The 27,023-nt window shown below is 52.3% G+C and overlaps 3 protein-coding genes across 3 annotated transcripts; 2 read left to right on the plus strand and 1 right to left on the minus strand.

Annotated features, from left to right (window-relative positions):
• Positions 1 to 805: 805 nt before the first annotated feature.
• On the plus strand, positions 806 to 6,723 carry RAB13 (RAB13, member RAS oncogene family). Its single transcript, XM_004619246.3, has 8 exons — positions 806 to 1,205; positions 2,277 to 2,337; positions 5,102 to 5,162; positions 5,396 to 5,473; positions 5,563 to 5,652; positions 5,970 to 6,035; positions 6,120 to 6,173; positions 6,323 to 6,723. The coding sequence occupies exons 1-8, from the start codon at positions 1,082 to 1,084 to the stop codon at positions 6,398 to 6,400; spliced, it is 612 nt and encodes a 203-aa protein (XP_004619303.1). The 5' UTR covers positions 806 to 1,081; the 3' UTR covers positions 6,401 to 6,723.
• Positions 6,724 to 20,358: 13,635 nt separating this feature from the next.
• JTB (jumping translocation breakpoint) lies at positions 20,359 to 22,602 on the plus strand. Its single transcript, XM_004619179.2, has 5 exons — positions 20,359 to 20,758; positions 20,843 to 20,877; positions 20,963 to 21,045; positions 21,670 to 21,749; positions 22,295 to 22,602. The coding sequence occupies exons 1-5, from the start codon at positions 20,676 to 20,678 to the stop codon at positions 22,449 to 22,451; spliced, it is 438 nt and encodes a 145-aa protein (XP_004619236.1). The 5' UTR covers positions 20,359 to 20,675; the 3' UTR covers positions 22,452 to 22,602.
• A 376-nt stretch (positions 22,603 to 22,978) lies between these two features.
• On the minus strand, positions 22,979 to 26,782 carry CREB3L4 (cAMP responsive element binding protein 3 like 4). The gene is made up of 9 exons (XM_004619178.2): positions 26,609 to 26,782; positions 26,227 to 26,473; positions 25,989 to 26,125; positions 24,241 to 24,333; positions 23,860 to 23,966; positions 23,704 to 23,772; positions 23,534 to 23,618; positions 23,316 to 23,412; positions 22,979 to 23,178 (listed from the first exon to the last, which is right to left on the minus strand). The coding sequence occupies exons 1-9, from the start codon at positions 26,780 to 26,782 to the stop codon at positions 22,979 to 22,981; spliced, it is 1,209 nt and encodes a 402-aa protein (XP_004619235.2).
• Between the last annotated feature and the right edge of the window lie 241 nt (positions 26,783 to 27,023).

A 27,023-nucleotide genomic window follows, 5' to 3' on the forward strand; every position in this document is an offset into this window, starting at 1 on the left:
CGGATAGGGCGTTTGCCTTGCACGCGGCCGACCTGGGTTCAAATCCCAGCATCCTATATGGTCCCTGAGCACCGCCAGGGGTGATTCCTGAGTGCATGAGCCAGGAGTGACCCCTGTGCATTGCTGGGTGTGACCCAAAAAGAAAAAAAAAAAAAAAGAAAGAAAGAAAGAAAGAAAAAGAAAACTACTGGATTTTTTTTGTATAAAAAAGAAACAAAGAAGAAGGAAGGAAAACTGGATTTTTTTGTATAAGAAAGAAAGGAAGGAAGGAAGGAAGGAAGGAAGGAAGGAAGGAAGGAAGGAAGGAAGGAAGGAAGGAAGGAAGGAAGAAAGAAAGAGGAAGGAAGGAAAACTACTGGATTTATTTTTGTATCAAGGCAATCCCTGAAAATTGAAGAATACTTTAAAGAACTGGTTTGGTCAGTGAGAAGAAATAAAGGAGGCTTAAGACTCTTAACGTACCTGGGGACTGGGGGAGGAGAGAATGGACGAAGAAGGGGGAAACGTGGGCACCGACAAACGGGGCCGCCTTCAGCCGCGCATTCCCGTCATCCAAGGTCCCATTGCTGGAAAAGCAGGTCTTGGGAGAATTCTCTCCCGGGGCCAGAGAAGTCGCTTCTCCACTCTGGGCAGGCCAAGGCCGCGCGCTTGCGGGCGGTTCAGGCCCGGGGGGCTTCCGAATGACCCGGAGCTGCCCCGCGAAGTCCGTGTCCCGCAGGGGACCGGGACCAGGGCCGGGTGGGCACACTCGGCAGTCGTCCCGCGCCTGCCCGCCAGGGGGCGCACGGCCCGTCGGCCGCAGCCCGTGCCCCGCGCGCGCCTCCAAGTTTCCCAAGGGGTCCGGAACGCCGAGCCCTCTGTCCCCGCTCCCCGAGGGGCGCGCCGGGAGGGAGCTGCAGACCCGCGTCCCCGCCGGGCGCCGAGCGGAGAAGCGCGGGGCGGGCCGGGGGTGGGGCGCGGCGCGGCGGCCGCCTCTTCCCGGAGTCCGCGGGACGCAGGAAAAGTCCTTCCTGGCCGGCCGGCCCGCGCCGCCCCCTCCAGGCCCGCCTCCCCGCCGCTCCCGGCTCCCCCACACTCCGCCATGGCCAAAGCCTACGACCACCTCTTCAAGCTGCTGCTCATCGGGGACTCGGGCGTGGGCAAGACGTGTCTGATCATTCGCTTCGCGGAGGACAACTTCAACAGCACTTACATCTCCACCATCGGTGAGCCCCCAAGCTCCCCGCCCGCACCCCCAGGACCCCCCGGGCCAACTCGCCAGTGGCCCCACTTTGCAGTCCCCCACCCCTCTCGAGAGCGGCTTCCAAAGTCCAGCCCCGAATTCCTGCCCCAGACACCCCCCCACCCCCGGCCACCGCTCCCCCGTGGAAGTCTGGATGGAACCAAACCTCTCATCGCTCCCGGGCTTACAGAATGAAGACCCCCGAACCCCACCTGGGCCCCGCTGGGCTCCGCTCCTGGCGTCTCTCCCCGCAACGCCACCCGCTGAGACGTTCCCATCCTCCGGCCACGTTTCCCGCCCTGCACCCACGCCCAGCATCTGACCCTAGCCCGCTGGTCCTTCCCAGCCCCAGGGGAGCGCCAGACAACCCCCCCTCCCCGCAAGCCCCCCTCCACCCCTCGCCACCCTGGTGCTCTGGCTCTCAAGTTAACGGGCAGTCAGGGACAGGAGCAGAGTGTCCGGGTGTGCTGAGCCACCCAATGACTGTGGTGTTTTCTAAAGGGGGGGGGAATGAGGGGATTTTTGGGGTCTCTGAGTCATCCTGATGAGTCAGCAGACTGGGAAGCTTCCCCAGGCGGCCACTAAGACCATTGTCTCCCCTCCTCCCCCCACATCCTTCTTACTCTCCTCTCTGGTCTGGGGCAGAAGGAGGGAGAGCCTCAGACATTCCACGTAGAAAGGGGAAGGGAAAATGCCCTTTTCCCGAGTTCACATTCAGGAGGAATCTTGTTTTCGCCTCAGACTTGCCTTGTTCCCGGTCTGACCCTCCCAGAAGCCACTGTCAGCTGGTCTCGCCAGGGCCAGAGGGTGGATGGGGGAATGCAGAGAGAAGAGGGAGCAGGAAAGCAGAAGGCGAGGACCTCCCTGCACAACTGGCCTCACCTTGACCCCTGCCCCTCCAGAGACAAATCTAAGTGAGCGCAGTGGAGCAAACCTAGTTCCACACCTGCCCCCACAGCCCATGGGGCCTGCGTCTCAGCCCCACGCTTTGACAGGCACCCATGCACCACACACAGGTCGGCTTCAGCTTCACCAAACGCCCTTCCACCCCTAGGCATTGATTTCAAGATCCGCACTGTGGACATAGAGGGGAAAAAGATCAAGCTGCAAGTTTGGTGAGTGAATTCTACCCTAACCCAGATTGCCTCAGGACCTCTGCTAACCCTTTTCCTTTTGTTTTGCTTCATCTCTTATCCTTTCCCTATTTCTTTCTTTCTTTCTTTTTTTTTTCTGTCTTTACCAGTGGGTGCTCGAGGGCTACTCCTGGCTTTGTGCTGGATGTTGCTCACGTAGTTCTCCAATAACCATGCCTGTTGGGAATTGAGCTCCAGGCGCCTGCCTGCTGGCTGAAGCTCCAGCCCTTTTTTCCCCCCACACTCAGCGGTGTTCAGGGTTAACTTTTGGTTCTGTGCTCAGATATCACTCCTGGTAGGCTTGGGGGACTGTATGTGATGCTGGGGATTGGACCCAGGTCAGATGCATGAGAGGCAGGCACCTATCCACTGTACGATCTCTCCAGCCCTTATTCTCTGCTTTATTGGTAATTCTGTTGCTTCTTCTGACTTCCAGTGTTTCCTAAAGTTGACAACAGCATTTACAGACGCTGAACAATTAAACAGTAAAGGATTAAGACTGATTTGGGGGCGGGGGAGAGACAGAGTACAGCTGGTAAGGTGCTCCCTTTGCATGCTTCTGGTTCAGGTTCAATCGCCAGCATCCCATATGGTCCCTGGACACTCCAGGAGTGATTCCTGCGTGCAGAGGCAGGAGGAATCCCTGAGCACTGCCATATGTGGCCCCAAAAACAAACAAAAAAACCTGGGGGCGGATTTGAACCATACCCAGTGATACTCAGGGACTACGTCTGGCTTGGTGTTAATGGGTCAGTCCTGGTAGTGACCCTGCGTTGCTGCGATTCAACCCAGACCTTCTGTATGCAAAGCCTCTCTGTCAGCCTTGAACTATTTTTCTAGCCCTGCAGAGTTAAGACTTGCACTTAAGAATTAAGTCAAGGGCTGGAGCAATAGCACAGAGGGTAGGGCGTTTGCCTTGCACGCGGCCCACCCAGGTTCGATTCCCAGCATCCCATATGGTCCCCTGAGCACCACCAGGAGTAATTCCTGAGTGCAGAGCCAGGATTAACCCCTGTGCATTGCCAGGTGTGACCCAAAAAGCAAAAAAAAAAAAAAATAGAATTAAGTCGAGGGGGCCGGAGAGGGAGCACAGCAGGCAAGGAGCTTGCTTTGTGTACAGCCAGCCAGGCTTCTTGATGTTCGGCATCTTGTATGGTGCTCTGAGCACCGCCAGGAGTGCTCCCTGAGCATGGAGTCAGGAGTGAGCCCTGAGCACACCTGGATGTGGCCCCCAAAACAAAATAAATAAATAAATTTAAAGGAAACCTGTGTGTCTGATTTATTGGAAGTCAACAGGACCAAGTAGAGCAGTTTGTTTTGACCGTCCTGGAAAGTGGGAGCCCCTGAAGTTGTTTCTGTGGAGGAGGCTTCTCAGTGGCATTTATGCTGCAAGAAGAAGCTGCGGGCTGTGGTTGACATTCTTGCTCTGTAGCGCAGCTGCCATGTGACCCTCAGTGGGTACTTAGCCTCTCCAAACTTATTTTCTTGTTTGTAAAATAGAAAAACATTAGTAGGGCAGGAGTATAGGACAGCAAGTAGGCACTTACCTTGCAGGCAGCTGACCTGAATTTGATCCTTGACACTGCAGAGAGTCCCCTGAGCTCCACCAGAAGTGACTCCTGAGCACAGAGCCAAGAGTCAGCCCCAAGCACAGCCTGGTGTGGCCCCAAAACCAACTAAACAGACATAAAGTAGGAACATCAATATGTGCCTCACAAGAAAACAAAGATTAGGTTAAAATGATACATACATATAAGATGGTGTGGGACTGGAGAGACAGGATAGTGAGCCAGGTGTTTGCCTTGCAAGCAGCTGACGCTGGCACCCACATGGTCTACCCAGTACCTCCAGAAGTGAACCCTGAGTGCAGAGCCAGGAGTACACCCTGAGCACCACCAGGTGTAACCCAAGAACAAACCAAAAAAGATGCACTCGGGCCAGAGAGATAACACAGCAGGTGAGGTGCTTGTCTTGCTTGCAGCTGACCCAGGATTGATCCCTGGCATTTCATACGGATGAGCCTGCCAGGAGCCTGCCAGGAGTCATTTCTGAGTGCAGAACCAAGAGTAAGCCCTCAGAACAGCAAGGCATGGCCCAAAAACAAGCCAAAAAAATAATAAGTCCTTGCACAGTGCTTGGTGGAGAACAATCATGCAATTAATATCAGAGCAATTCCTTTCTCAGTGTTTTTAAATTTTATTTTTGTGGAGCCAGAGAGATAGGTAGGGCATTTGCCTTGCACATGCTGAGCCAGGTTTGATCCCGGCATCAGGGCTTACTCCTGGCTCTGCACTCAAAACTTAACTCCTGGTGGTGCGTAGGGGATCATATGGGACGCCAGTAATCAAATCCCGATGGGCTGTGTGTGAGGCAAGTGCTCTCTCTCCTCTACCAGCCCCCTGTCTCTCCACATCTCTGAATTCCTTCCCCCTTTTACCAACCTGCTGATTCTGTTTCTCTCAGCTCCCCCAATGCACAGATTAAATCCTTTTTGTTTGTGTGTGTGTATGTAGAGAGGGGTATTCTTTCTGGAAAACCCTTTTCTCTATTCAAAGCCATGAATTTTGTTTTGTTTTGTTTGGGGGCTACACCAGACTGTGCTGAGGTTTTTACTCCTCCCTCAGGGACCACTCCTGGTGGGACTTTGGGGACCATATGCAGTGCCAGGAATCAAACCTGGGCTGACCATGTGTAAAGCAGGCACCTGTCTGCTGTCCTCACCCCATGTGATTTTCTGTCTCTTCAGGGACACAGCTGGCCAAGAGCGATTCAAGACAATCACTACCGCCTATTACCGCGGAGCCATGGTATGGAGTGTGGGTTTGGACAGGGACTGAGGGCACAGGACAGTGGAACGTGGGTTTACGGGTACAGAGGGGCAGGAGAAATGAGGGGCTGACAGGTGAGTTGCAGAGAGCCCCCCTCTGCCTAGCAGTGGCTAGTAGGGGGACCTTGTAGGGTGCCTCAGCGGGCACTGGGGAGCCTGACCCTGAGAGGCGTGATCCAGGGTTTTGGCCCTGAGCCCCATGCGCATTCCCAGGGCATTATCCTCGTGTACGACATCACGGATGAGAAATCCTTTGAAAATATCCAGAACTGGATGAAGAGCATCAAAGAGGTGACAACCCCCCTGAAGAGAGGGGAACAGGGCAGGGCCCCGAAGGGGAGCAGGACCAAGGCTCACTGGGCTTCTCCTTTCTCCTCCAGAATGCCTCCGCCGGGGTGGAGCGCCTCCTGCTGGGGAACAAGTGTGACATGGAAGGGAAGAGGAAGGTACAGAAGGAGCAGGCTGATAAGGTGCGGCAGGCTGTGTAACAGCTGGGAGCCGGGGTCGGGGCAGCCAGAGCCATAGCACAGCATGGAGGGCATTTGCCTTGCACACGGCCGACCTGTGCTCAATACCTGGCACCCTATACAGTTTCTGAACACCTCCAAGAGTAATTCCTGAGTACACAGCCAGGAGTGGCCCTTGAGCATCTCTGGGTATGACCCCAAAACCAAACAAAGACATCTGAGAGCCAGGCTGTAGGGGCCTGACCGAGAGCCGAGCTGTGGGGCCTGAGGTGGATGTGAGACCCGTGATTCAGCTCTGCCCCCCTGACTACCCCCCACAGCTGGCTCGGGAGCACGGGATCCGTTTTTTCGAGACAAGTGCCAAGTCCAGTATGAATGTGGATGAGGTGAGCTGGCCCGCCGCTGTGACACCTGAAGAGAGATGGATCCCCTGCTCTTTCCCCTCTGACCTGTCCCTCCCTCCCTGACAGGCCTTCCGTTCCCTGGCCCGGGACATCCTGCTCAAAGCCAGCAGCCGGAGGCCAGTGAGTGGCTTCTACAACTCCGTGTGTGTGTGTGTGTGTGTGTGTGTGTGTGTGTGTGTGTGTGTGTGTACTGAGCGGGGTCCTTGAGGGTGAGCCACTCAGTGTATGGCCTCCTGCCTCCCCTCACCTCTCTGCTCTTCTCCGTTTAGGGAAACAACAACAAGTCCCCCAGCACTGAGCTGAAAACTTGCGACAGAAAGAACACCAGCAAGTGCTCCGTGGTCTGACGACCTCTGCCCGGCTCCTCGCCCTGAACCTGGATGTCCAGCTGGAGGGCGGCCAGCACTGGGTGGAGGAGGCGCTGGGCACGGGAGGAAGAGTGCGGAGCTTAGCAGCCTGTGGATAGTGAGATGATGGTGGGAAAATGGAGAGAGAAAAGCGAGGTGAGCAGGGAGAGAAAAGGGAAGTAGGAGGAAAGAAGGAAGAGAACGTGAGACAGGTGGCGAGGAGGTCGGGGGAGAGGGAGATGGGGAAGGGCAGATGGTTCCCGGGCCTCAGGCCTGCCCTGGGTTTCCAGAGAAACATGAATGTAAATAAATCATTGACTTATTCTGTTACTGCGTCAGACTTCCGGGTCCTCGGGGCTGGGCCTGTCCTGCTGCTCGCAGGGCCTTTCTCCATAGCCTCTATGGAGCTGGGGTTCCAGTTTGAGGTGACTTTCTTTCATCATTGGGATTCTCTGCTCAGCTTCCCCTTTCCTGCCTCTAGAAGGGGTTGGTTGGCCCCCCATCTGGCTCTGTCCCTGCACCCCCAGGGTCAGTACTATGACAGTCGTGCCCTTCCTCTGAATCCAGGAGGAAGCAGTAAGGACCCCAGGGGTCCTGGCTTTCTCTGTTTCACTGCAGGCCATGGAGGACCCTCCTGGCTGAGCGCAGGCCTGGCTGCAGGGAGCTGACAGCTGTCACTGCAGGCTGCAGGCTTCTTTCAGCCTCCCAGCAGTCCCAGGAGGTGACTCATGGGCTAATGAACTTGCTTTTTGGGAGGGCCACAACCAGAGGTGCTCAGGGATTACTCCTGGTTCTGCTCAGGGATCACTCCTGGCAGAGTTCAGATGGACCATCTGCAGTGCTAGGGGGTTGATCCCGGAGCACAGAGCCAGGAGAAGCCTTAAGCATCACAGGGTATGGCAATAAAAGAAACCAAACAGAAAATTTACATATATGCATATATATGCAATATATATATACAATATATATCACTATCACTGTCATCCCGTTGTTCATCGATTTGCTCGAGCAGGCACCAGTAATGTCTTCATTTGTCCATGTTGTGTGCTAGTGTAGCGCAATGGCGTCTGCTCACTCCAGGACCACAAAGAGCACGTTGTTACTGTTTTTGGCATGTTTAATACGTCACAGGTAGCTTGCCAGGCTTTGCTGTGTGGAAAAAATAATAATAAAAATAAAAATTTTAAAAAAGAGGTTGTGTGGCTGCAAACGCGGCTGCACGCTCCACGAAAAATTGTGTGGCTCTCTTCCAGGAGCTTTGTTTTATAGTCTCTGGATCTTGGTCATTAATGAGATTCCATGGCACAGGGTGAGGTGGAGGAGTTTGTGGGTGTGACTGCCAAGCTACTGGAAAACTGGGGATCTGGGGGGAGGAGGCCCAGTCCTGATCCAAGCAGGCTTGGAGATCTCAGCCACAGGTCTTGTATACCTGTGTTTCTCTGTCAGTTCCTTCATGGATGAGGCTTGTCCGAGCGTGTGGAGAGTGGCCTTGAGCATGGCTGTGACTGGGTTCTGGAGGTTTTCAGCTTCTGGGGCCCTGCTATATATATAACAATAGTGTAGAGGGTAGGGTACTTGCCTGGCATGCAACTGACTTGGGTTCCATCCCTGGCATCCCATATAGTCTTCAAGCACTGCCAGGAGTGACCCCCTCAGCATCACCAGGTATGGCCAACCCCATCCCCAAATATATATATATATATATATATATATATATATATATGTATGATATATGTAGCACTGTCGTCTCATTGTTCATCGATTTGCTCGAGCGGGTACCAGTAACGTCTCCATTGTGAGACTTGTTACTGTTTTTGGCATATCGAATACACTGCAGGTAGCTTGCCAGGCTCTGCCATGCTGGCGGGATACTCTCAGTAGCTTGCCGGGCTCCCTGAGAGGGATGGAGGAATAGAACTCAGGTCAGCTGCGTGCAAGGCAAATGCCCTAGCTGCTGTGCTATCACGTCAGTCCTACAGGCTATATTAATAAAAACCAACCTTATAAGAGCAGCTGACATATTTTTTCAATTTTTTTAAAAAATTGAGTCATGGGGGGCTGGAGTGATAGCACAGCGAGTAGGGCGTTTGCCTTGCACGCGGCCAACCCGGGTTCGAATCCCAGCATCCCATATGGTCCCCTGAGCACCGCCAGGAGTAATTCCTGAGTGCAGAGCCAGGAGTAACCTCTGTGCATTGCTGGGTGTGACCCAAAAAGAAAAAAAAAAATTGAGTCATGGGGCTGGAGCAATAGCACAGCAAGTAGGGCGTTTGCCTTGCATGCAGCCAACCCAGATTTGATTCCCAGCATCCTATATGGTCCCCCAGCACTGCCAGGAGTAATTCCTGAGTGCATGAGCCAGGAGTAACCCCTGTGCAATGCCGGGTGTGACCCAAAAAGAAAAAAAAAATTGAATCACTGTGAGATACAGAGTTCCAAGGCTCTTCGTGGTCGGGCTTCAGTCACACACAGTGTTCCAACACCTATCCCTCAACCGATGTACATTTCTCACCACCTGATATTTTTTAAGGTAGCGGCAGGATTATGTTTCTTTTTTTCCCTCCACACCTAAAGTTCCAGAATTAGAAAGAAGATAGATACATTTGGGGTGAATGAGTTTTTCAAATTAGATCTGTATGGATAAAGGGTAAGCTAGAAAATGTATTTTGAGAATATGTGTGGACAGAAATCTACTATACATGTTCCCTTGAAGCAACAGGAAGTGCTGTGTAACAACAACAACAACAAAATCACAGTTTTTTTACACAGGTGAAAATCAAAGCTGAATGACATAGAAAGATCGCACTCATCTGTGGAATATAAAGTAACCTAATGGGAGACTGACACCCAAGAGTAGTAGAGATAAGGACTAGGAGGTCTGCCCCACAGCTTGGAAACCGGCCTCACATGCTGGGAAAAAGGCAGCTCAGAGAAGGGAACACCAAGTAGAGGATGTTGGGAGGACCCTTTCTGGTTGAGAGATGCGTGCCGAAAATAGACTATAGATGGAACAGGAAGGCCACTCAATACCTCTGGAGCAAACTACAACACCCAAAAGGAGAGAGAAAAGGGAATGCCCAGCTGCAGAGGTGGGGTGGGGTGTGGGGGATGGGGTGGGGGTAGTGGGAGGGATACTGGGAACATTGGTGGAGGAGAATGGGCACTAGTGGAGGGATGGGTAAACGATCACTGTATGACTGAAATGCAAATACGAACGTTCATAAGTTTGTAACTGTGCCTCATGGTGATTCACTAATAAAAATTTAATCCTTGGGTGGTACTTACAACAAACAAGAAGACAGCAATTTTTGAACAATAGCAGCTTTTCACTACATGATAATAAGAAAGGAGATCCACAAGCACCCAGGAGAGAACCCTCAGGGCAGACTTGGTATAACGCTTTGGGCCATTTTATAGCTCATTTCCACCTGACACTATACGTTCTCTTGACCTTTAAAAGCATCCATGGAACATGGGGCTGGAGCGCAGGGAGAGCATTTGTCTTGTATGTGGCCAATGCAGGTTCAGTCCCTGGCATCCCTTATGCTCCCCCAAGCACACCAAGAGTAATTCCTAAGTGTAGAGCCCAGCGTAACCCGCTTGCCTTGCATGTGGCCATCCATGGCATCCCATATGGTCCTCTGAGACCTGCCAGAAGTATCTCTAAACACTGAGCCAGGAGTAAGTCCTGAGCACTGGTGGGTGTGGCCCCAAAACAAAATAAAACAAAAAATACATCAAAAAGCCCTGAGAGGGGGGGTACAGGGGGGCGGGATGGGAGGTGTACTGTGTTGTTGTTTTTTTTTTTTGGTGGTGGGATATGAGTACTGGTGAAGGGATGGTTGTTTCAGCATTGTATAACTGAGACTTAAGCCTGAAAGCATTGTAATTTTCCACATGGTGATTCAATAAAATAAAATTCTTAAAAAAAAAAGAATAAAAGCCCTGGGAGGGAGGCTCGAGTGATAGCACAGCGGGTAGGACGTTTGCCTTGCACGCGGCAGACCTGGGTTTGAATCCCAGCATCCCATATGGTCCCCTGAGCACCGCCAGGAGTAATTCCTGAGTGCATGAGCTAGGAGTAACCCCTGTGCATCGATGGGTGTGATTCCCCCCCCCAAAAAAAAAGCCCTGGGAGGGAAGATGGTTTGTTTTTTGTTTTTTTCTATTAAATCACAGTGAGATACACAGTTACAAAGTTGTTCTCTGTAGGGTTTCAGTCATACAATGTTCCAAAACCCATCCCTTAACCTGTTTCCTTTTCCACCCCTAATATTCCCAGTTTCCCTTAGGGGGCCCCACCCCCACCTCCAGCCTAATATGGCGGTCTCCTCCCCACCCCGCTGCTTCCCCCTCCCCTTCCCTCCTCCCCTCCCCTTCCCTTCTCCTAACCTCCCCTCTCCTCTCCTCTCTTCTCTCTTTCCCTTTTAGGCACTGTGCTTTGCAATACTGTTACTGGAAGGGTATCAAGTATCACTTTACCTACTTTCAGCGCTGAGTTCTTGTCCGGAGTGATCATCTCCAGTTGTCATTGTCATAGTGGTCCCTTCTCTGTCCTAACTGTCCTCCTCCACAAACTGTGGCAAGCTTCCACCTGGGGGCCAGTCTTCCTCACCCTTATTTCTATACTGTCTTTGAGTATTATTCTCATACTTTTTTTTAATCCTACAAATGAGTGCCATTGTTCTATGCCTGTCCCTCTCCCTCTGACTCTTTTCACTCGGCACGATTCTTTCCAGGTCAATCCATGTATAAGCAAATATGCCTTAATTTTTCTTAACAGCTGTGTAGTATTCCATTGTATACCATAATTTCTTTATTCAGTTATCTGTCCTCGGGCATTTGAAAAATTCGAGTCTGTAAATTATAAGATGCCAGAGATTCATCTTTACATCCCTCATATTTACTGCTGTTCTCATGGCTGAAGCATCTATATCTTTTACTGTGCTGATGTTTGGGGCCTGGGGTCACACCTGCTGGAAACTTAGGGCCTCTTCCGGCGATGCAGGGCCTGAGCAGCAAGTGGTATTGGGGATCCAGCTCAGGACCTCACAGATGCTCTAGACCTGAGCCACTCCCCCAGCTCCAGAATATATTATTTGCCCTGTGCCCCACTTCCCAGGAATCACACACATGCCCGGCTGTGGTGCTGGTAGGTCTGACATCAGGTTGTGTCACATGTAGCTGGGTCACATTCCTTAATTCTGCTTGTACCATTTTAAAATTAATTTAAAAGCATTTTAAATTAATTTTGTTGGGGGGGCCCACACCTGGTGGCACTCAGGGTACGCTCCTTGCTCTACACTGAGGGATCACTCCTGGCAGGGTTTGAGGAATGCTGTGAAGTGCTGGGGACTGAGTCTGGGTCGGCCATATGCAAGGCAACAGCTTTACCTGTCTAGATTTTGTTTTGGGTTTTGGGACCACACCCAGTGGTACTCAGGACTTATTCCTGGCTCTGTGCTCAGGAATCACTCCTGGCAGGCTCAGGAGACCATAAGGTGTAGGATAACATTGGGTTTGTCCTTTCAGCCTTGCCGCAGGGAACTTAGTTTACTTTGAAGCAATGCCCTTTCTGTATGAACACAGGAAGACAGTTAATATTATGCTTTGTAACTTGGGAGCTGATTGACTCCAATAATATTTACTCCCAGGCATCTGCTTTCTCAACTCAGTTGCCCTTAGTTCCTAGCACTCCAAAAGCAGGGTCCCAACAAGAGACAGAATGGACTCAGGGCAAGCTGTGAGCTACCCTGGCATCGAAATGGGCCAGGCCAAAGCGCCATAATACTCAACTATAAATTGAGAGCATGGTCATAGACAAATGCTGTCATGATCCAAAAGTAACAACAAGACTAGGACCCTGATGGGCTTAGGAAGACTAACCTGGCCTGAGGACTGTGGTCTGGAATATATAGTGAATGTCCTCAGGAAGAACCAAACTTTAAGTCTGATATATTTCTTACTGTGCTCATACAGAATGACATTGCTAGAAATATTAAAAGTAAATTTACTATAACTATTTAAGTGGATTACTAGCTGAGGAAGGAAGAAAGCAACACACCCTTGTTTGGATCCCACCCTTGAGCAGATCTCCTAGTAATCTGAAGTAATCTCCTTAGATGAAATTTTGTTAATCTCCTGGAGAAATGGTCTTACCCTTCTTTGTTGATTTGTTAATGTTCAACTCACCTTTGTATTACCGCCCTATGTGATTGCTATATAAACTAAGACTGTAACAGAAGTAGCAGAGAAGACACAGAGGAGAGAAGACATAAAAGTGGAGGAGAAGACAAAGGTAAGACAAAGGCAGAGGTAAGACAGAAGCAAGAAGAGACAGAAGCAGAGAGAAGACACGGAGGCAAGACAGAAAACACAGGAGAAGACACACAGAGAGACAACACAGAAGCAGAGCACAGAGTGAAAGAGAATCATTGGAGCCAGAGGCAGGGGAAAGAAAGAGCACAAAGAGTGGGAAGTGAGAGCAAGTGGGGCTCCAGAGACTGAAGCAGAAGGGCTCCGGAGAGAGAGATGGGAAGAAGAGAGATCGGAAGAGACCAGAGGAGAGACTACAGAGACAGAGATAGACAAACAGAAGAGAGCACAGTGGCACACCAGAAGCAGACCAAAGGAGGACCATCCTGGTCCATACACAGCGGCTCCAGAGCACCGAACACAAGCAGCGAGAGAGAGAGAGAGAGAGAGAGAGAGAGAGAGAGAGAGAGAGAGAGAGCGATGCCCCGAGAGCCCGTGAACAACAAACACATCACATCGCACACTCCCGAGCACGCGCATCTTCGTATTTTTTACAATAAGGGATGTAAATAATACATACAATAATTGAACCAGTTAATTGCATGCAAGGCCATGCACCCTCCCTACTGTACTTTTTTTTTTCTTTTTGGGTCACACTTGGCGATGCACAGGGGTTACTCCTGGCTCTGCACTCAGGAGCCACTCCTGGCAGTGCTCAGGAGACCATATGGGATGCTGGGAATTGAACCCAGGTCGGCTGCGTGCAAGGCAAACGCCCTACCCGCTGTGCTATCTCTCCAGCCACAGCCTGTACATCTTTTGAGCCCTGGGGCTTCACAGGGGTCTCTCTCCTTTTTCTGCTTCCACACCTGGCTTGGAATGAGTATTGCACCGAGAGCAGGGCTGCCAGCAGCACTGGCACTTGTGGACAACTGAAATTTGAACTCCTGATCACATGCTTCCAAGGCAGATGTTTTAAGTCCAGGTGCTGTTATTCCAGGCATCCCAGTATTTTATTTGCTTTTGGACTTTACAAATGATGTTCAGGAACTTGGGGGCCCATGTGGTGACAGGGATTGAACTCAGGTCAGCAGATCCAGGGATAACCCCAAGTACTGACCCCGTGTGCCCTCCCTGCAACAAAACACAAAAAGGAGAGAAGAAATAAAGATAGGTCTTGCAGGGCTGGAGTGATAGCACAGCGGGTAGGGCATTTGCCTTGCACGCGGCCGACCTGGGTTCGAATCCCAGCATCCCATATGGTCCCCTGAGCACCGCCAGGGGTAATTCCTGAGTGCAGAGCCAGGAGTAACCCCTGTGCATCTCCAAGTGTGACCCAAAAAGCCGAAAAAAGAAAAAAGAAAAAAAGATAGGTCTTGCAAAGTGGGTTTAGTGGTTGTTGTTAGCCAGGGCCACATGTGGTGCTGAGGGCTGCACAGTTGAAGGGGGCCACTCCTGATGACTCTGTGTCAGGGCCTGAGTGTTGGGTGTAGAAGTGCCAGGGACCGAACGCAAGGCCTTGCACTTGCCTGTCAGCACTACTTCAAGCATATCCATGGCCCTTCGGGGATGTAGACAATACAAATTACTGATATCTAGGCACCCCCCAAGGCATCCCTTCCCCAGAGGCCAGAGTAACAATACAGTAATAGGGTTCTTGCCTTGTACACAGCCAATCCGAGCTCCATCTCTAGCACCCCAGATGGCTCCCCAAACTCCTCCAGGAGTGATTCCTGAGGGCAGCCAGGAGTAAACCCTGAGCACAGTCGGATGTGGACTAAGACAAGCAACAACAAAATTGCTAATATTTATGTGTTTTAAGTGTCTTCTCTCTGATGAGCATCTAGAAAAACTAAAGACATCATGCAGTTGTCTGAGAAGCTGTATATTTATATGTAAAGGTAGGAGGGAGGGGCCGGAGTGATAGTATAGCAGGGAGGGCATTTGCCTTGCACGTGGCTGACCCGAGTTTGATCCTTGGCATCCCACATGGTCCCCCGAGCACCATCAGGAGTAATTCCTGAATAAAGAGCCAGGAGTAACCCTGTGACCCAAAAAGCTAAAAAAAAAAAAAAAAAAACCTTAGGAAGGAACTCAGACAGGTAAAACTGTTACTAATAAGTGACTGAACTGTGAAAGATGAACCCCGGATTGGAGAGACAGTTGAGGGGCTGAGGGGTTAAAGACACTTGCCATATAGAGGTCAACATTATACCATATGAGGGCCCAGCCAGGAGTAAGCTCTGAGCACTGCCAGTGTCACACCCAAGTTCATCATAACTCAGATAGGCAAGACGTAGAAGGTGAGCAGGCCCAGTGTTTATTTCATGGCCATTGGCCCAGGGATCATGATGGGCGGTGGGACTCAAATACATTAGACAACTCAAAGACTGATGTTGAATTTATTCTCTAAAACTGCATCCCAAAGTGTTAAATAAGGCCATGCAAGATTAACTACAGATTTCACTTTTGTTTAAAACAAGATGTGGTTTCAAAACTGGTGGTGCTCAAGATTTACTCCTGTTTCTATGCTCAGGAGTGAATCCTGGTGGGCTTAAAGGGACCATACAGGGTGCCAGGAATTGAACCCAGGGGGGCAAGCTCTCTAGTACTATTGCTCTGACCTGAAAATGTGCTTTTCTATAATGATGATGACAGAACCTAAGAAATACTTTGTTGATGTGATTGAAAGTTCTCTGATGCTTTGGTTCCCTGATTATATTGAAAGAAGAAACCATATTTTATGATAAATCTGGAGTATTATATACTACTTGTTGTAAGGGAATTTATAAACGAATAAAATTGATTCATTGAATAAAAAAACCAAGATGTGGTTTATAGACATCAATAAGGTTTAACTTTAGTTACAGCCATACTTCTCACAGGAGCAAACTGTGTCTTTACATAGTTCAGGGTCAGTGTCAGAGAGATAGTACAGTGGGTAGGGCGTTTGCATTGTATGAAGCCGACCGGGGTTTGATCCCTAGCATCCCATATGGTCCTCTGCCAGGTGCACTGCCAGGAGTAATTCCTGAGTGCAGATCCAGGAGTACTCTGAGCATTGCCAGGTATGACCTCAAAAGCCCTGTAGCACTGTAGCACTGTCATCCCGTTGTTCATTGATTTGCTTGAGCAGGCACCAGTAACATCTCCATTGTGAGACTTGTTGTTACTGTTTTTGGCATATCAAATGTGCCACGGGTAGCTTGCCAGGCTCTGCCGTGCAGGCGGGATACTCTCGGTAGCTTGCCAGGCTTTCCGAGAGGGACGGAGGAATCAAACCTGGGTTGGTTGTGTGCAAGGCAAACACCCTACCTGCTGTGCTATTACTCCAGCCCAGGACCTAAAAAGAAAGAAACAAAATTAATTAAAAGAATAAAACCAAAAATAATAAAAAATAAATACATAGTTCAGGGTCGGGCATTGTAAAAAACATCCGCCAGGTGGCGACTGGGGGACAGCCCTGGTGGCTCTCCCTGTCAGCAGCCCCTGGGCTTGGGGGTGGTCCGGGCAGCTTGCCCAGCCCCAGCAGCCTCGGCCATGGGGCAGATGGAGATGAAGGCTAAGCCGGTTGATTGATCAGTTGCTGTTTATTCCATTCACTCCTGTCTCTCTGCTTTTCTCCTGGCTCTCCATCTGGCCCCCCAACCCACTCTTACAGCCTAGTTAAATCCCCCCAGCATGAGGGGTTGGGATTTACACATAGGTGTGGTCACAGTTAATAGGGGTAAGGTTCTTTCCCTCAGGGGATTCCACTTCTAGGACAGATTCTCTTTCAGCAAGACAATCCACCCAAGGGCGGAGTCCCATGGGTGTGTTTCTCCTCTCCTCTCCTCTGACTCGCCCCCCTGAACGCCTCTCTGACCCACCCTCTGACACGCCCTTTGACCCGCCCTGTGAACCGCCTTAAGACCCGCCCTGTCACCCACCCACCTTAGAACCGCCTATTGACACACCCTCTGACCCACCCTGTGACACCCATTTGACCGGCCCTTTAAACCACTCTTGGACCTTCTCTGACCCGCCCACTACCCCACCCTGTGACCCGCCCTCAGAACCTCCCTCTGTCCCGCCCTTTGACCAGCCCTCTGACACACCTGGTGACACGCCCTTAGAACCACCCACTGACACGCCCTAAGACACACCCTTGACACGCCCTAAGACACACCCTTTGACCCACCCTTTGAACCTGCTCTTGGATCTTCTCTGACCCGCCCACTGCCCCACCCTGTGATCCACCCTCAGAGCCTCCCTCTGTCCACCCTCTGTCCCACCCTCTGACCCTCCCCCTGAACCTCCCTCTGACCCGCCCTATGAGATGCCCTCTGACCCACCCTATGACACGCCCTAAGGCCTGCCCTTAGAACCACTCTGGAACCCCATCTGACCAGCCCTCAGGCCCCCCCCATCATAATATTAATCATTTTGTATGGACACAGTAAGAGATGCATTAAGCTTATAGAATTGCTCTCCTGGGGTCTCAGACTACAGTGCTCAGGCCAGGTTAGTCTTTCCTATCCCTAGCAGGGTCCTTGTCTCGTTGTTACTTTTGGATCATGACAGCATTTGTCCATGATCAAGCTCTTTTTTTTTTTTTTTTTTTTTGGGTCACACCTGGCGATGCACAGGGGTTACTCCTGGCTCTGCACTCAGGAATTACCCCTGGCCGTGCTCAGGGGACCATATGGGATGCTGGGATTTGAACCCGGGTCGGCCGCGTGCAAGGCAAATGCCCTACCCGCTGTGCTATCTCTCCAGCCCCTAAGCTCTTAACATATAGTTAAGCATCAGACGCTTTGACCAGGCCATCTTGATGCCAGGGTAGCACATAACTCACCACTTGCCCTGGGCCCGTCCTGTCCCTCGTCGGGATCCTGCTTTTGGGGGTGCTAGGAAGTAAGGGCAGCTGGGGCTTAAGTCGAGAAAGCAGATGCCCGGGAGTGAATAATATTTGAAGCCAATTAAATAGCAGGTTACAAAAGTATATTATCTCCTTGTGTCTACACAAAAGGGACATTGCTTTAAAGTAAACTATTCAAAAGACATAAGGAGAGGAGAAAGGCAATATTAACTTATAATATAAGTTTAGTGTCCTAGGAAGGTCTGACCTTACAAATTAACAGAGTCTGATTAGGGGGAAGAGCTGATTAACTGGTTGGGGAAGAGAGCATAGAGAAGTGGTTACAGACAAACAAAAGAATGGGAGTGACTCAGGAGCACCTTGATGGGTGTGACCTGAATAAACCTAAGCTCCTTGTGGCTATGTTATCCTACAGGGCATGCTTATTGGATTGTAGATCCCAGGGTCTCTTAGGGATTCTTCCAGGGTCTCTTTGGGATTTAGACAGCCAGCATAGATTATTGCTCTTAAATTTTAGAGTCTGACTGTTTAAACCTTTCCTTGGTCTAACAGTATATGGATGATTTATTCTTCGCTACAACAGTGATGTTCAGGGCTTACTCCTGGCTCTGCACTCAGGAATTATTACTGGTGGTGTTCGGGGGAACATTTGGGTGGCTGGGGACTGAACCTGGTGGACTGCTTGCAAGGCAAGTGCCTTCCTTATCTGCTGTACTATTGCTCAGTTCCTGAATAATATTTTCTTAAACTATATAACAGCTTCACTGTATTACTGTCATCACTGTCATCCCGTTGCTCATCAATTTGCTCGAGCAGGCACCAGTAACATCTCCATTGTGAGACTTGTTGTTACTATTTTTGGCATATCAAATACACCACGGGTAGCTTGCCAGGCTCTGCCGTGCTGGCGAGATACTCTCGGTAGCTTGTCAGGCTCTCCGAGAAGGGTGGAGGAACAGAACCCAGGTCGGCCATGTGCAAGGCGAATGCCATACCCGCTGCACTATTGCTCCAGCCCATATAACAGCTTATAACAAATAAACTACACACCAGCTGTGGCTCCAAAACCAAACCAAACAAAATATGAGCCCAGATTGGAGGACAAGACACTGCAGTCCTGGACAGAGATTAAGAATTTCTATTGTGTGTGTGTGGGGGGGGGACGGGCAACGGGGGGGGGGGGGTCGTCACACCAAGTGGTGCTGAGGGGTAACTCTTGGTTCTGCATTCAGGAATTACTCCTAGAGGTGCCTGGAGGAATCGTATAGGATGCCAGGGATGGAACCTGGGTGGGGCCCTGTGCAAAGCAAACTCCTTACCCACTGTACTATCTCTCAGTCCTAGATCAAGATTTAATCCAGGGGGAGGCCAGAGCCGTAGTACAGAGAGTAGGGCACTTTCCTTGCACACAGCCAATTTGGGTTTCATCCCAGGCAGCCGAGCCTGGTCCCTTGAGCCTACCAGGAATGAGTCTGAGCACAGAGCCAGAAGTAAGTCCTGAACACCACAAGGTGTGGTCTAAAAACAAATAAATTTAAAAAAAAAAGATTTAATTCAGGGAACTGTCTTGGGAGTGTGGGCACGAGATCTCACAAACCCCTCAGGGGCCAGGGGACTTCAGAGTATCACTGATGCTGCGGTCACTCATATGCTGCAATTAATTGCAAGTCTCACCCTCAGACTGCTGAGATCAGTGTCAGGTCTATGTGAAATTCAAAAAAAGTATGACAGAAACGTCAGGCATGTGTAATTTCACATTTCCCTGATGTCTGGGGTGTGTGTGGCAGGGGAGCCAGAAAAGACACTAGACACTTCCATTTTGTACAGAGCACCAAGGGCCAGATAGGGTCCTAAAGTCATGCTGCGAGCAAGTGAGCCTGAGCTTTTGGGATTTCAAATCCTCCATTTACCGCGCTAATAGCTGCCCCCCACGTTATAGGGCTCTGAGGGAGTACATTCAGGAGGTGTTCAGGTGCGAGAGCGCGCTTTGCAGGGGTGCCAGTTTGAGTCCCTTACACCACACTGTCTTTGGGCACCGCCGGGACATGTCCCGCCCCCACCTCCCCTGCAAAGAGGTCATCCAGAGGGCCGCTCCGGCGGGCCATGAGCGACTACAGCAAGCGTCCCGGATTCCGAAGCTGGGAAGGTTTCAGGTACACAGAGGGTCTCTGCCACTCGGGCGCCGCTGGGAGGAGAAAGCGCAGATTCCCAGCAGGGGACTCAGAAGCGAGGGGTGTGGACGAGGCTGCGGCTTACAGGTGCGCCGGGTTCTAAGGAGGCTCAGGGCCCCGACCGGCCGACGCGCTGTTCCTTTGGATGCCTTGCTGCCTCTCTACCCTAAAGTGGGGCGGGAGCTTGCTTTGCACGTACTTGACCCGGGTTTGAGCCCCCGCAACCCAGGTGGTCCCCTGCGCCTCGCCGGGTCTTTTTTTTTTTTTTTTGGTTCACACCTGGCGATGCACAGGGGTTACTCCTGGCTCTGCACTCAGGAATTACCCCTGGCGCTGCTCAGGGGACCTTATGGGATGTTGGGAATCGAACCCAAGTCGGCCGCGTGCAAGGCAAACGCCCTACCCATTGTGCTATTGCTCCAGCCCCCCTCGCCGGATCTTGACCCAAAAAGCCAAACGTATAAATAAATCATACACTAATTTCAAATAATCACCATCATAATAAAATAATGAGGCAGGCCAACAGGCGACAAGCCCAGGAGACAGCCCAGCCCCGAGAGGACACTATTTGCTCCGTTCCCACAAAAGACTACAAAGACCACAATGCCGCGGCGCGCAGAGCCCGCTCGTCCCCGCCGCCGGAAGTCCGGGCACCTCCCAGCATTCCCCGCGGGGTAAGATGGCCGCGCCGGGAGCGGAAGCCGAGGGGAGAGGGGCTGGGCCGTGCGCCCCCGCGCGCTCCGCGAGCGCCGCAGGGTCTGCTGAGGGGATCTCACGGCCCCCCGCAGCCCGTGTCCCTGGGCTTCCTGGCCGTGGGCCGAGGGACGGCCCAGGACGGCCTTGGCCCTAAGCAGGCAACCCCTGTCTTTCGCAGTCCGGGTGCGGAGACCCCCGCAGGGCGGCGGAGTGCGCGCTGCCCGGGCTCTGCGACGGCGCCGCGAGGCCGGACCGGTCCCCGTACGCCTCCCGGTGCGACCCTCAGCGCTCCATGCCGGTGGGCTCGGGGAGGCGTGGCCTGCCCCCGGGCTGCCACCTCTGCTGGCTGCTCTGCGCCGTCACCCTAACGCTCAGGTGAGGCCCGGGGCGCCCCGAGTCCGCGCGCCGCGGGTGGCCGGGTCCCCGCCGCCTGACGCGCGACTCGCCCTTTCCCCGCAGCCACGCGGCGGCCTCCGCGGGGGACAAGCTGTCAGGTAGGTGCTGCGCGGGGACGCGGGCGCCGGCTCCTCCGGGGGTGCCCGCTGACCCGGCCCGCGCCGGCCGCCTCTCCCCCCGCAGCGAGCACCTCCGACCTGCCGTGCTGGCTGGTGGAAAAGTTCGAGGTGGCCGAGGAATGCGCGCCGTGTTCCAGCTTCCAGGCTGTGAGTGTTCGCCCTTGGCGTGGTGCTCCCGGAACCCTGCCCGCGGGACGCAGGGCAGCAAGCGCCTTCCAGCTCTGCCCGCTCTCCCGCGGCGCTCCTCTCATTCTCTCTCTCCCTTACTCCCTCCCTTCGTCCTTCCCTTTCTTTCTTTTCCTCCTTCCTTTCCTTCTCTCTCTGTCTCTTTCTCCCCCCTCTTTCTTTTTTGCATTCTCAGTAAATGTGCGAATTTGGCCCACCCCAACCCCAGCAAATGCCAAAATTCAGCTAATAATCCTGTTCTAGCCCTTTTCTCTTTGAGCTTTTGGGCTGCACCTGGTGGCATTCAGGGATCACTTCTGGTGGAGCTTAGGAGACCCTGTGTGGTGTAAGCCAGGTGTGCGGCCAGCACTGCCCTGCCAGTATCTCCTACCCCTTTATGACCTTTCTCAAGCCATTCCTTGGACCCTGTAGATGATTGCCCCTGCAGTATTCTGGCACATATCCCTACTCCTGCGCCCAGTACTTCACCAGTCACGGGGAAACTCTTCCTTGATTTTCCGTGTTCCATAGCACAGGTGCCTGCCCAGTGGCCTTCCTCCTCCTCTTGCCCTTCCTGACATTGCTCTGGTCCTTTTGCCCTGATAGAAAACCACCCCTGAGTGTGGTTCCACGGGGTATGTGGAGAAAATCACATGCAGTTCATCTAAGAAGAACGAGTTCAAAAGGTAAGCGCCTGTTTGTCTTCTTGAAAGCACGTTGGTCTCGGCTTTGCCACTGAAACTTGAGGTAACTAATCCCCCCACTCCCTTTTGGTCTGAAGGCAGCATGAGAAATGGGAGAGAGGAGAGAATTTGGAAGCCAGTTGCTTGAACTCCTCAGTACATTATGGCTAGCAATCTTTTCCTCTCGGTAAAACTAGTTAGAACCCGCTCTGCTTTTCTCATCGCAGATAAACGCTACATTTACTGGGGACGGTGCACTGGGTACTTGGAGGCTGACTCTGGTTTCCTCTTTCCCCTGCCATAGATTTTGGTTAGGTTCAAGTATGAGGGTGATAGAGGAAAGGCTCTTTGGCCTTATCTGGGAAATAAAGGAGCTGGGGGGATGTTTGGCTGGCTACACTGGCAGTGCTCAGTGGTCACTCTCAGCTCTGAGCTGAGAGAACCCTGCATACTGCTGGGGATTGAACAGGGCAAGCTGCATGCAAGGACAGCACCTTAACCCCTTGTGTTTCTCTCCAGCCCCAATAACTGTTTATTTCTGTCTTCAGTTGCCGTTCAGCTCTGATGGAACGACACTTATTCTGGAAATTTGAAGGGATTGTCGTGGGTGTGGCCTTGGTCTTTGCTTGCCTTGTCATTGTTCGCCAAAGACAGCTGGATCAAAAAGCACTGGAAAAGGTCCGGAAGCAGATCGAGTCCATATAGCTGCCTTCAGCAATTTTCTACTGGTCTCACAGACCCTCCCTCACACCACGGAAGGACTGGCTGGTGCCCCGGGCTCTTGGTGCCTCAGGATGGCACTCCCTCTCCCCCATCCTAAATCACTGCTGAGCAGAATAAAATTAAAATAATGTTTTCCCTGCTGTATTTTGCTTTGGGGTAGGAAGTTGTAGGGATGGGAAAGGAAAGGGGGTGGCCAGCTTAGACTCCAGTTAACGAGGCGCTTGTCTTTTACCTTATCTGCTAATTCAAACTTACGGAATTCAATTTTAGCCAAAAGAAAAAAATTTATTAGCTAAAACTTGTTTCTCTCAACCCTTTCCCAATAGAAGCATGGTAACAAGTATCTGGAGTATCCACTCACAGGCTTGACCAGACTGTGGGGTTTGGACCTCTGGGGAACCCGAGGAGATTTGAACCCCTAAAACTGCGGAAACATGAGTTTGAGGGTGTGCCATGGCACTGCGGAGCCTCGATTCTGAGCTGTGCCCGGGCAGCCACCAGGGCCCTGCTCACATCTCATCCGCATGCTGTGCTGCCCTGCCACGCCCCCTGGCCCCTGCTTGCCCGCCCCTCTGCACCACATCCGGTTCCGTCCTTGTGGAACCATTTGCACCCTTTGGTTTCGCCAGCCCCGCCAGTCTGGACTCCAGTGCTGGGGTATCCACACTTTCTGCTGCGTCCTTGTGAGTCAGGATAGTTCTGGAAATGACTGGGGCAAAGGAACAAAGGTAAAGGGTAGTGACCTTGGGGGCAAGGGGGGAGGCCTAGGCAGGACATGGCCTTCCATTGCCTCCTGGAGGACAGCCCCCAACTTGCTCGCCTGGAACAGTCCTTCCTCCCGCTCACCTCCACGAGGTTGGTAACCCTCAGGGCCAGCTTCTGGGAGAGCCTGGAAAGGGCTGAAACTGGGCAGGATGATGAGGGCCAGGGAAAAAAGAAGGATCTGGGGAGAAGCACAAGGACACGTGGTCATAGGGACAATAAAGGCAGGGAGCAGAGAGCAGAGTGGAGGAAAGGCACAGGGTCCCTAGGGCTGGGATGAAAGGCAGGGGAAGGTGCAATACCAGAACACAAGTGCTGGTCTGGGCCGCCTTGCTGGAGGTCTGAGCAATGAGCAGCTGCAGCTGGCGGAGCTGGGTCAGCAGGGAGCTGGAGGGGGGAGGGAGACCTCAGACCTCCCAGGAACTGGGTCCCAGAACCAGCTTGCCCAGGAGTGCCCCCTGCTTTGACTCACACATTGTGTCGCTCCAACTCCTGTACTTTTCTCTGTAGTTCCTGGTTCTGGGCAGAACAGGCAGCCACCCTAGGGACAGTGGGGGAGGTGGGCACAGGTTTGGCCCCCTGTGCAAACCTGAACCCCCTGTGCCAAGGGATGGGCATCCCAACAGACCTGCTCTCCAGCCCGTCGATGTACTCTTTCTTCCGCCGCCGGCTGTCCTGAGCTGACTGCTTATTGCGGATTTTCCTCCTCACCTTCTTGAGGACCCTTTCCTCTGCCTGGGGGTGCAGGTGAAGTAGGCTTGGGCCCTTCCCTAGGACTGGGCTCCCTGGGGCGAAGATGCTTTTTTTGGAGGGTTTTTTTTTTTTGGTTAGTTTGTAACACCCGGCAGTGCTCAGGAGTTGGGTCTGGCTCAGGAATCACTCCTGGCAATTCTCAGGGGACCAGATGGAATACTGGAGACCAAACCCTGTCAGCTGCATGCAAAGCAAGCTACCCACTGTACTATCATTCTGGCCCTGGGGCGGAGATGCTTTTGGGGGCCCCTGGTACCTTTGTGAGGGGCAGGTGAGAGGGCAGAGAAACTCCTTCCTGTCCCAACAGCCGCTTCTCCTCCTCAGTCAGGAACAGCATTTGATGGGGCAGCTGTGAGCATAAAGGAAAGGAGGGGGTGGTCACAGCACCTCCTGCACCCAAGCTGCCTCATCTCCCCCCGAGGATCAGCTGCAGACTGAAGGGCAGGGACCTCAACTCAGGCTGTGGAGTCAGCCAGCAGGACTTCTGGGAACTAAGGAAGAAAGAGCCAGCCACATGGAGCAGATTTTTTTTTTTAAACCAGCAAGTTCTTTATTTTTCTTTTTGGGTCACACCCAGCAGTGCTCAGGGGTTACTCCTGGCTCTGCACTAAGGAATTACTCCTGGCAGTGCTTGGGGGACCATATGGGATGCTGGGGATTAAACTTGACTTGGCCACATGCAAGGCAAACCCCCTACACACTGTACTATCGCTCTGGCCCCAGTGTAGAGCTTAAGGCACCATCCTGGCCCTGCACATGGTCACCTGAGCACTGAAGGGTGTGTCCCATGTCCCCCAAAAGCAGGAAAGAAGTGGTTTTCCATGTTCTTTGCCAGGAGTTAGGACCTATGTATCCTGAGCAAGCCTGGAAGGGCCTGTCTAGGCTACATATCTTATCGTGGGTAAATGACTCACTTTCCACTGTTAGCTTCCACTTGACCCAGGTGTTAGCCAGTACCCCACATGGAGCAGCTTGGAATGGTGACCTTCATGGTCTGAGCCCCATTTTTCAGCCTGAACCTTTGTCCCGTCTCAGGCAATGAATTCTCCTGATTTTAGAATGAAAACTTTTGGGGGGAGAGGCCACACATGACAGTGCCCAGGGCTTATTTTTGACTGCACTCAGAGATCATTCCTGGTAGGCCTCAGGGGACCATATGTGGTGCCAGGGATTGAACCCGGGTTAGCCATGTGCAAAACAAGCACTTTGCTTGCTGCATTATCACTCTGGCCTTCCTTCCTTTTCTTGATGCCCCATGCTTCAACAGTTTGGTGAAATTATTATAGGGGTGTTCCTCCCAATCCAATTAAAATTTGAGAATGAAGCCTTGTGCTGGGCGGAGGTGGGGGTGGGGCGTTGTTTAAAAAACAAAAGTGAGGCCAGAGAGCTGGTACAGGGGTAAAGTACTTGCTTGCATGCAGCTGACCCAGGTTTCACATGTACGTCAGGAGTGATCCATGAGCACAACCTGGTGCAGCTCCAAAACAGCATTGCCAAGAAACCCCACAGACTCTAGGACTTTGTGATGTTTAGAAGCATCAGGCAAGTTTAGAATAGCAGACATTTTAAAAGTCCTTAAGCCTAAGATTCTGTGGTGCTTGGCTTCTGGTTACAGCTTCAGCTAGAGATTTGCAGGGAGAGTGCTGGGCCGTAGCTCCTGCAGCTCACTGGCAGAACACCTACTTTGCCTGTGTGCTCTGTCCCTGGACTGCATAGTTGTCCAAGCTGTTCTGCTCCAGGGCTATGCTGACTGCAGCCTCTGAGCACCTCAGGGTGTGGCCTCAGACTCAAAAAAAAAAAAAAAAATTGGGGGGACAGCCAGATACAACGGGCAAGGTGCTTGCCTTGAACGCAGCAGACCCTGTTTCCATCCCCAGCAGCACAGAGTCCCCTGAGTCCTCCCAGGAGTAAGTCCTGAGCACCCCCATGTATGCCCCTTCCCCCAAAACAAACCAAATAAACCCAAAATGCTATTTATGGCAGCTCTAAATGCCTGGGACTCACTAGGACAGCAGGAGGCACAGGGACTAAGGTGCTTGATCTGGGTAGGATGTGAGTGCGAGTGTCCAGAGACAGCTGCTGGGCCGTGGAGGTGTCGACCGGGAATGCTGGGTTCCATCCATCCAAGGGCACAGAGGGCACTAACAGGAGAGACAGAGGATGTCCTGTGGCAGCCCGACCTGGGGAGTGGCACAGCTTGGGGAAGGGCCAAGGCTGGCATTTGCCTATGAAGAACACTGACCTAGCTGGATGGAGAGGACCCCTGCTGCCGGCCCCACTTCCCCCTGCGTCCGTTCCAGGGCCCCTGCCTCGTAGACAACCTCATAGAGGGCAGGGGAGCCCAGGGCCAGGGTGGCAGGGGGGCTGTCGGGACAGCCAGGGTCCTCCGAGACGCCGCTGTCACTGCCAGGAGAGGCTTCAGAGCAGTACACCTCATTGGGGTCGATGAAAAGCTTCAGGAGCTCATCGGGCTCACTCTCTCGAAGGCCCTGCAGAAAGAGTGCGTGTGCAGTGGACAGCACACCAGCCAGTGGACCCTTCGCACATTCTTTTCCAGAGAGAGAGGTTCAGTCTTTAGGTTTCCCTGTGTCCCTGGCCACCCCCCTAATGACCGTCACACTCACACAGCCAAGGCTCCCGCCAGAGCCCCAGCCTTGCAGCCCCTGTTCTTGCAGCCTATTTGCTGGGGGCTCGGGAGGGGGCCCGTGGATCCCCAGCTCCAGGAAAGCTCCTGGAGAGAAGGCATCTTCTGGAGGCTCCAGCCACACGTCCAGCAGGCCAGGGGCTCCCAAATCCATCCTGGGGAATGATTGCCAGGGTGGAGGGGTGTTGAGGAAGAGCTGCAGAAAGAGAATGTCCAACCCCTCGCCTCCCCCCTCCACAATCACTCCCCCCACCGTTCAACCATTTCTGGGTTCCTCCAATTCCTGCTTCCGGATTCCCCATTCCTCACCTGGTGATCAATCTTGTTTCCAGCGTTATCCCTACAGTCAGATCAAGGAGCCCTGCTGATCTTACGTGTTCCAGAAGAGTCCAGTC

The sequence above is a fragment of the Sorex araneus genome, chromosome 5, assembly GCF_027595985.1.
Source record: "Sorex araneus isolate mSorAra2 chromosome 5, mSorAra2.pri, whole genome shotgun sequence".
NCBI classification, from domain to species: domain Eukaryota; kingdom Metazoa; phylum Chordata; class Mammalia; order Eulipotyphla; family Soricidae; genus Sorex; species Sorex araneus.

Coding starts and splice junctions, on each gene's coding strand:
- RAB13 (XM_004619246.3), top strand. CDS start 1,082: ATGGCCAAAGCCTACGACCACCTCTTCAAGCTGCTGCTCATCGGGGAC. Junction 1,206..2,276: donor CACTTACATCTCCACCATCG/GTGAGCCCCCAA, acceptor TTCCACCCCTAG/GCATTGATTTCAAGATCCGC. Junction 6,174..6,322: donor AAGCCAGCAGCCGGAGGCCA/GTGAGTGGCTTC, acceptor TTCTCCGTTTAG/GGAAACAACAACAAGTCCCC.
- CREB3L4 (XM_004619178.2), bottom strand. CDS start 26,782: ATGGATTTGGGAGCCCCTGGCCTGCTGGACGTGTGGCTGGAGCCTCCA. Junction 26,126..26,226: donor GGTCCTCTCCATCCAGCTAG/GTCAGTGTTCTT, acceptor CTCTCCTGTTAG/TGCCCTCTGTGCCCTTGGAT. Junction 24,334..25,988: donor CTGTGCCTCCTGCTGTCCTA/GTGAGTCCCAGG, acceptor TTATGCTCACAG/CTGCCCCATCAAATGCTGTT.
- JTB (XM_004619179.2), top strand. CDS start 20,676: ATGCCGGTGGGCTCGGGGAGGCGTGGCCTGCCCCCGGGCTGCCACCTC. Junction 20,878..20,962: donor CGCGGGGGACAAGCTGTCAG/GTAGGTGCTGCG, acceptor CTCCCCCCGCAG/CGAGCACCTCCGACCTGCCG. Junction 21,750..22,294: donor AAGAAGAACGAGTTCAAAAG/GTAAGCGCCTGT, acceptor TTCTGTCTTCAG/TTGCCGTTCAGCTCTGATGG.